This window comes from Myotis nattereri, assembly GCF_964212035.1.
Source record: "Myotis nattereri genome assembly, chromosome: 3".
NCBI lineage: Eukaryota > Metazoa > Chordata > Mammalia > Chiroptera > Vespertilionidae > Myotis > Myotis nattereri.
The window spans coordinates 153,090,435-153,099,556 of NC_138077.1; the positions used below are offsets into that span (position 1 = coordinate 153,090,435).

The 9,122-nt window shown below is 40.6% G+C and overlaps 1 protein-coding gene across 1 annotated transcript; it reads left to right on the forward strand.

Annotated features, from left to right (window-relative positions):
• The first annotated feature begins 709 nt into the window (after positions 1 to 709).
• Positions 710 to 8,365, forward strand: LOC308515803 (UPF0690 protein C1orf52). Its single transcript, XM_081086413.1, has 3 exons — positions 710 to 1,033; positions 1,671 to 1,869; positions 6,503 to 8,365. Exons 1-3 carry the CDS (start codon positions 767 to 769, stop codon positions 6,574 to 6,576), a joined length of 540 nt encoding a protein of 179 aa, XP_080942539.1. The 5' UTR covers positions 710 to 766; the 3' UTR covers positions 6,577 to 8,365.
• The last annotated feature ends 757 nt before the right edge of the window (positions 8,366 to 9,122 follow it).

The following is a 9,122-nucleotide window of genomic DNA, read 5'->3' on the forward strand; positions in this document are numbered from 1 at the left end:
GTGTGTGATTTCCATGGTGACGGAGGGAGCACACTGAGTGATTCTTTTCTCTTTTTTAAAAAAGTCTTTATTGTTGATAGTATTTCAGATGTCCCCCTTTTTACCCACTCCCCATGACCCCCCTTCACCCGGCTCCCACCCCGCCCCAGGCCTTCACCACATTGTCTGTGTCTATAGGTAAGATCTTTGGTTAATCCCTTCCCACCCCCCTTGCCTCTGAGATGCCTCAGTCTGTTCCATGTTTCCATGCCTCTGATTCTGTTTTGTTCACCAGTTTATTTTGTTCACTAGATTCCTTGTTCGTATATTTTGATTTTTAGATTCAATTGTTGATAGATAAGTATTTGTTGCCATTTTATTGTTCATAGTTTTAATCTTTTGTTCTCTTTTGAAGAGAAGATGCAGCAGGATCAGAAAAAAATACTGGTTTTCTCTAGGCAAGACCTAAAGGGAGATGGCAGTGAAATGACAAAATTCTTAGCTCTTCTGCGCCTTCAATAAATACTTACTGAGCGCTGAAAGTTTGGCTGGGACCACTGACCGAGGGCCTGTTTCTTCTCGGTGCACCTCGGACAGCAATGAGCCAAGTAAGCCCCTGCTGGGGGGCAGCGCGGCCTCTTCAGCCTGTCCTGGCGCAATAGCGCGGCATGGCCGCCAGGGAGCGCACCCCTCCCCGATATTACCTGCGAGACGGGGGCGGGGCACTGGGGCGGGGCCTGTGACCGCTTCCGGCTTCCGGAAGCCTCGGTCGCCGCGCGTCGCCGTCATGGCAGCCGAGGAGAAGGACCCCCTGAGCTACTTCGCAGCGTACGGGAGCAGCAGCTCAGGCTCCTCGGACGAGGAGGACAGCAGCGAGCCGGAGGAGGCGAGGCGCGGGGCTCCGGACCCGGCCCAGTCGGCGGGCGGCTGTGGGAACAAGAAGCTGCCGGGCCCCGACGAGCTGTTCCGGAGCGTGACGCGCCCGGCCTTTCTCTACAATCCGCTCAACAAGCAGATCGACTGGGAGAGGCACGTCGTCAAGGCGCCCGAGGAGGTGAGGCCCCCGGCCCCGCTCTCGGGTCTTGGCCCCGGCCTCCGCCCTCCCGAGCCGCCTCCTGGGGCCGGAAGTCCGTTCCCCCCCCGCCCGCAGTCACCACCCCCCCCCGGGGGAGGCCGCGCCCCCCGCCCCCCTCCGCCCCCGGGAGCCCGGGCCCCCTCCCCCGCCCGGTGGGTGTCCGGTCGGACCCGCAGCCCCGCCCGCTCGTGAAGAGACCCAGACCTCCGCGCTCGGTGCCCCTCGGGCGGGGCCAGGACTAACGGTGGTGACTCCCCCGCCCCCGCTGCAGCTGGTCCCCGAGACCGCTCCCCCCTGACGCCGAAGTGCCTGCGGTGCTGCCTCCAAGACAGTGTCTGCTGCAGCCGCCGGGAGGGCCGCCTTGGCGTAGTGTCTGACCCGGACTCTGCTTTGGTAATTAAAAAAGTTATCAGCTTTCTTCGTCTCTAGGGAACCCTTTGGCTTTTCACTTAACGGTACTGTGATGTGGATGGAAAAGGAAAAATGTATCTTTAAACTTTAAAAAAAAAAGAAAGTCGCCCTGCACAGCCATGGAACGGCAGGCAGGGAGGTGCATGTGCCCCGCGGACGCCGGGCGCCTCGGTGGCTCACGGCGCCCCGTGTGTTTGCTCAACAGCCGCCGAAGGAGTTCAGAGTCTGGAAGTCCAGCTGCGTGCCGCCCCCGGAGGCCTACGCGGCGGAGAAGAAGCCGCCGCCGCCCGAGCTGGACATGGCCATCAAGTGGTCCGACATCTACGAGGACAACGGCGACGACGCCCCGCAGAGCGTCCGGAAGGCGCGGCTCCTGCCGGACGGGGAGGAGACGGTGGAGTCGGGTAAGGGGGGCGGGCGAGGCGGGCGGGGGGACCAGCACCTTTTGGACCCGGAGGTGGTTCAGGAAGATGGAGGTGCTTGATGCAGTTTAAATCCAGCGAGCTGGCAAATGGATGAGGAGAGTCTTTGAATACTTTTTACTGTGGGGTTTTTTTTGTTTTTGTTTTGTTTTGTTTTGAAAGATAGTATGTAGTCAGCTGCGAAGCGCTGCTGTCTCCGCCAGTAGTATTTGCTCTGTTTTAGAGAAAGAGCACACATTATTCAGGCTCTAAGCAGTGGTTCCCAACCTTGGCTGCACATTAGAATCACCTGGGGATCTTTTTAAAATCCTGATTCCTGGGCCTCCTCCTCCGGAAATTCTGTTTCTTTGTTATGGGGTGGGGCCACCACATTAGTAACAAAGAAACAGAATTTCCGGAGGAGGAGGCCCAGGAATCAGGATTTTTAAAAGATCCCCAGGTGATTCTAATGTGCAGCCAAGGTTGGGAACCACTGCTCTCTAGAGTGAAATCTGATATCTCAGGCAGTGGCATATGGGGGTTTATGACGGCATGGATTCCTTCTTGTGATTGCAGTTGTGAAGGCTTCATATTATATGAAAGGGGTTGTGGTTTAAAGCGAAAATTAGTGTGACAAAATGAGCTTAATCGGGTAATACTATATAGTCATTAAAAATAGTAATGTAATGACCTAGTTGTCTTGCCTTCATCATATCATAATTTCATCTTTTTTTCTTTTTTTAAAAATATATTTCATTGATTTTTTACACAGAGGAAGGGAGAGGGATAGAGAGTGAGAAACATCAATGAGAGAGAAACATCGATCAGCTGCCTCCTGCACGCCCCCTACTGGGGATGTGCCCACAACCAAGGTACATGCCCTTGACTGGAATCGAACCTGGGACCTTTCAGTCCAAGGCCGATGCTCTATCCACTGAGCCAAACCGGTTAGGGCATAATTTCATTTCTTACTTGGACTGGAAATAGCCACAGTAATCTCTGCTGCCACACTTTTAATTACCCCTTTTCATCCTTCACACTGCAGCTAATAATGTTAACTTTCCAAAAATCATCCCTGATTATGTAACTCACCTGCCCAATACCCTTCAGCAACAGCACAGAGTCAAAGCCTTCTGTGACAGGCTCTGCCTTTCTCTCCGCGCTCATTTCACCCGGCCCCTTTCTAGCACTTTAAGATTTTAAAATTCAAAACTGAGTGTGCCGTGCTATTTTATAGTTCCACGCCTTTCAATATATGTTGCACCGCAGTCTGGAATGTTCTCTTCCTCTTTGGCTGGTAAACTCATTTATCCCTTAAACTCCCTCTAACTAATTTTCTGTGCCTGTGTATTCTAATGCTGTTGATTGCACTTACCACCTTTTATGTGACTAGTTATTCACAGTCTGTCTCCTTTATGAAAGTGAGTTCCTTACACAGCAGGGTCCAGATCTTATTTATGTTTGTTTGTATCAAAATTTGCAGGAGAATACATCCTAAGTACTCAGAGGACAGTTGTTGGACTAAATATTTTGGACTATCATTTTAATGAAAGGGTGTACCATTTTTGTTAAATAGATTTCTGATCATCTTCCCATAAATCAAAGGCAACCATGCAGAGATTTTTGATTGTTTTAAGAGCAAGGGTAACCAACTGGTAGTTCTTCAGTTTTTATTCTACTTGGCTTTTTCATTTCTTTCACTGATTTCCCAATACGTATTAGACATCATCAAGGCACATCATCAGTAAATGCATCTTTTTGAAGATACCAAATGAAGGGGGCATTTAAAATACCTCATATTGTATAGTATTTTATATCATTAATAATAACACTTTTGCATAAATACTCTTTAATCTTTACAACACCTTGTGAAAATGTGGAACTGAGAGCTTGTGTGACATGTCCAAGGCCACAAAACTAGAAAATGGCATGCTCTGAGGCAGGCACCTTCACAAATTCAGGTCTTTAAATGGAACTGACGCATTATTAAATTGGAATTTAGTCTTTGTATATTTTCCGAGCTAGAGAGCGCGTAAGAAATATTCCATAGGAAGAATGGCAGCAAGGCCACTAGAGTTGACGGTGTGACTGGGGTGCCTGCCATACACAGGTGCTCTCCTTTGTTCCTCTGTGGAAAAGGCGAGGATTATATATCCAGGACACGTGGAAAGAATTTCCTTTTTACCCAGCTTGCCTGTTGAGTTCAGATAGAAGGAATTCCAAATATGTGACAGACTGCTATTGCCTTAGTTATTTTCTGAGCTTTTGATCATGTGATGGTCCTCCATCAGAAAGTGAATGTTGGCAATATCAAAAAACAGAAGGACCCAAACACACTCAGCCAGTTTAAAGCTGGATCACAAGATTGAAAGATAATCCTGAAGTCTATCTTCTTATAATAAATACCTTCCTTTAATTCATAAAATATCTTGTATTAAGTTTTTAGATTATCACATTATTGTGCTTACTTTTTCTTCCCATTTTCTGCCCTTTTGTCCTTTTTGCCAGTTAACTTCTTCCAGATATTTTAAGAGGAATTGGGAAAGGTTCAAAACTGGTCATTGAATCTTGCTGTTTATTAGCACCTCTTGTTTAGTGATTGTTAAATATAGATCTGTAAGGTGCTTAGATAATGAATTGTAGCTTTATTAACAATCACTAAAGCTTAGCTCAAGTAGCTAATGCTTTCTTTTTTAATTTAGCAAGTTAGCTTGTATTAATAATTTAAACTTATTTACTTCTGGTGACATGAATTCCATAATAGAAAAATTGTTTTTTTTACTCTTGCCTCTGTAGTATATGGCACAAAGTAGTAAAGCTGATGAAGGAACATTTCAGGGTTTTGGAGTTGCTTTTTCCTGCTCTGGTTTTTAAGGCAATGCCTTGTTATGTCACTAGATGGCATTAGCTCTTCTCATATCAGTGATAACTTACTTTTCCAGCCTCAGTAATTTGTGTTTTTGTTGTTATTCGGTAAATGCGCTTATAACAAGTGGTGGGTTAAAAGCAGAAGTGTCTTAAGATAATCTTTTTAATATATGTTAACAGATTTTTCTAGTAGAGTTACAAAGTAACTAATTTTTATATTAGTACTGAAAATAATCTCTAAAGTCAAGCATGATGATAATTAAACTCCAATTAAAAACCATAGGCTTGGTTTATTTGAGCTGTATATTATTTTACTTGGTTTGTAGAGCAAGGATCTTCGTGTATACTAATAAACTACTGATTAAAACTTTGGTTTGTAAATTCCTGGGATGATTTGTTAATCTGAATTGTCTTTTATCTTACCATCTACATAAATCCATAGTGCTTTATGAAATGTATGAATAACATTTCCATGCTATGTTTGAAGATGAAGATGAATCACCTGCTCTTTATACTAATTATTGCCCATATCAACAAAGGAAATATTCTGAGTATGGTACAGTTAGCAGAAAGAAATTGAAGACTTAAGGTTTTAACTATATTTCCTCTATAGTTTTATGATCTGATATCATTGGCTTCCAAAATTTTTTAATATAAAGGACCCTTTCAACATCAAAATAGTTTTTAGACCACCACGTGACAGTTGTTGAACTTTGAGTATCTGTTGTTGATGGAGAAAATAAAGTCAAAAGTTCAATGAATTCAGTAATGTGCTTAAAATAAATTTGTATTTTGTAAATCATATCTTCTACAAGTTATTTATTCCATCTATGTAGTGTTCTTAATATAAAGCCACACATTTGTTCAGAGAAATGGGAAATTAGCAGCTGGTCTGTGCTACCCTGTGTTTTATTGAAACATGTAGTTGGATTTTTTTGTTATTTTTCTGTTTCTGTAGTTGGATATTTTAAGTTGAAAAAAATGGTCCACTTCTCATTTTTGACATATTGTCAAATTAATTTTTTGTAGCTACAGACATTAGAAAAGTTAAAGAGAACATAGTTTTAATGTAAGGTTCTTCTCCATCCTCCCTCTCAAATTCTTCACAATATGAAGGAGGAAAGATGTCTGTTTTTCTATTACCATTGTAATAGTCTCACCCTGCTAGGAATGGGATAGTGAGGGTAAGGGAGGTAGAACTAACTACATAGGACATAATTGAAAATACAGTTTCAGTGAAACATCTACCTGTAAGTGATTTTTTTTAACTGCAAAATATAAGGAGCCTGAGGATGAGATAAGGAAATTATTCGTTTGGTGGGAGAGGGGGGAGTTAAAGCAGATTGGAAGGGAAAAAGTATCTGATAGCCATTTAAATAACGTTATGTTAAATTGATTTGTGTGTGTGTGTGTGTGTGTGTGAAAAATAGTGTGTTCCATTTGTACAAAGTGTAGGTTATATATTTGAACACATACAACATATGCTGTGGAATACATGGGAATAGCTTTTTCAGAACAAATCTGATTTTTGTATTTTACCTTAAATATAGCACTAAAGGGTGAATTTTGTATAACAATTGAAAAAAAAACAACCCTTTTTTTATTTGCACTTTAAAATCAGAATTTTAAAAGTTAATTTTTGGTTTTTTATTGGGAAACTTTAAAAGAAACATTAGTTGAAGCTAGCTGATGGTATTATTACAAAGTAAATGAAATTGTAATGCTTTTTAAAAATTACTGATTGAAACTCTTTCTTTCCTGTTTAAAGATGATGAAAAAGATGAGCATACTTCTAAAAAGCGCAAAGTAGATCCAGGAGAACCAACAAAGAAGAAAAAGTAGAAAACAACAAATGACAGATTTTGAACTGCGAAACTTCTTGATGAAATGGTTTTTTGGGCAGATAAGTTGATATTGTAAAATATGAAATATCATCTCCATGAAAGTACCTGTTAATAAGTTTTGCTGCAGGAACTTTCCACTGTAAAATTCACTTTTTTTTATTTAAAACTTGTATGTATTTAAAACTCAAATGGTGACTTGTGATTGTGAAGTTGACAACACTTAGAAGCATTCTTGCTTTCACAGAACTGGTGACATGCTTTGAGATTTCTGTCAGATGTTGACATGCCAATGTTCTATGAACCTTTTATAAAGGAATGTATTTTTAAAGTAAATATAATGTAATGTACTGTGAACTTGTAGGGTGCTTTTCAACAGTGTTTGTACAGTGTAAATAGATCATGGAAATAAAATTACTTATTCAATAGTACTATTACTGCATTACATTAACATTTGAATATTTATGACAGATACTCTCTTTGCCATGTGATGTTAATAGTAGGTATTAACCATTTAGGGATTTCCTCCTGTGTTCCAGGTGCTTTGTACATACATTATCTGTGATCCTCAAACAGCCTCGTAAAACAGGTATTAGTAGCCTTATTGTATAATAAAGAGTAACATCCAAGGTTACACAGCTAGTGAGCAGTGAATTTGGGATTTAACTCACGACACTTGAGCTCTAAAATCATCACGCTAAACCATCTGTCCGCCAATCAAAATTTAGGAACTGTGATTGGCATCTTTTCCAGGTACCCTTCTGTGGTAGGTAGTGGAGATCCTCTCCTCACCTATTGTATTGCACGTATCATATATGTCTTATATTGTGAAAATTCATTGATTTCCCTGTTACATAGTAAGTTTGCTGAATACAAAGAGTTGCCAGATGTCAAAAATAAAAATACAGGACACACAGTTAAGTTTGAATGTTACATAAACAACAAATAATGTTTTAGTATGTGTAATATTTAAAACCTATTTATACTGAAAATTTGTTTACCTGAAAATCAAATTTAACTGGGTGTCTTATAATTTATCTGCCATCCCTACTTGTACATGTTTTCTCTACCCAGCTCCTATTTTAATGCTTGTATATAGTGATAATTAAGAAAACAAGATTGTAGTCAGGAAGATAATATTTTATTTGACTTATATGGTCAAATGTAGTGCTGTTATTTGTAACATTTTGAACAATAAAAGGAAAAACACTGCATCAGTCTGTCCATGATTCTTAGGCCTGTAAGAGACAGTGTTAATTACAGGACACACTGAATTTAGAGTGTCAAAAAAAGACATTAGTTTTGAAAAATCCCCAGTCCAATTGTTTCCCCCCATACCGGAAGCCAATCTTTAAAAAACTATAAAATTTGTTTAGTTGGGAACATGATCAAGTAGATTAAAATTTGTGTCATTAAAAATATACCAGCCATGATGTTTTTGGAATAAGCAAGGAACGTAACAGTATGATGGTTTCTAGTATGTCTCAAACTTAAAAAAAAAAAACAATTCTGCAGCTGCCTATCCTCTAGGTTTACAAATGTATGAATCCCAAAATTGAAGTAATTGACAAAGCAAGAAACTGTTTAAGGTTGAAGTCTTTGTATGTAAATAATTTGGAGGGGGATGGCATCAACTGGTAAAGCTTAACCCAATGTGGCACCAAATTAAATGGGATTATAATTATGAGGCAAAATGTATAGTCTGAATGCGTGTATTGGTGGGACAGATAGCTCAGAAGTTGCTGAAATATTACAAAATTAAAAAAATGACAGCAAACCATAACCCCACCAAAAAAAAAAAGCCCATCAAGCCACTGTCTGAAAGTCTTAAACCTTTTGTTCCACTCCCATTGGTTTAACTCACAGCTTATACCAATTAAGACAGAAAAGCTCACTACAGCAGTCCCCATTGGTGCTTTAAGCCTCCTTTCTAAAAGGTAACAGAATTGAGAGGAAACATACTATTCTTTTTGGAGGGGTTGTGTGGTTCAATATTTTAGGACAAGTAGTGGCCACACTTGCGATATTAAGCAACTTCTGGGAATGTGCATCTATGATACATAGGTCAGGCTAGTTGTTTTTTTTTTTTTTGTGGTCAGGCTAGTGTTCATTTGGGAGGGGGAAGGGAAGATAACAAGGAAGGTTAAATATTTTGGAACAGTTTCAGCCATTTGTATCTTGAGTTTCTTTTCAAAATATGGCCAATTAATGGGAAGGGAGATGGGTTTCTTCACCTTCCACAGAAATATCCCTGGTTGGAAAGTAGACTTTTTCGTGGCACTTTCTATATCTGTCACCTCATTAGAGAATGGATTCTTTACCCCTTCAGAGATGTTTTGGGAACATGTTTGCTTAGGGTGTCCATGTGGGTTCTCAGGTAAGGAGCTGCTTAGTTTAGCTCGTGAAAAAGCTTAGAAAAACCCATATAGATAAGAAAAATCCTCTAACCAGATTGCTTCCTTGTTAGATAACCAAATCACTTGATATTTCTGATTGTTTGCTCATCTTTAGGATAAGGAAGTTGTATCAAGCATGAAGAACTTTTTT

Excerpts from the sequence above, each read along its gene's own strand:
- LOC308515803 (XM_081086413.1), top strand. The coding sequence starts at position 767 with ATGGCAGCCGAGGAGAAGGACCCCCTGAGCTACTTCGCAGCGTACGGG. Across the intron at positions 1,034-1,670 it reads TCGTCAAGGCGCCCGAGGAG|CCGCCGAAGGAGTTCAGAGT; the intron begins GTGAGGCCCCCG and ends TTTGCTCAACAG. Across the intron at positions 1,870-6,502 it reads GGAGGAGACGGTGGAGTCGG|ATGATGAAAAAGATGAGCAT; the intron begins GTAAGGGGGGCG and ends TCCTGTTTAAAG.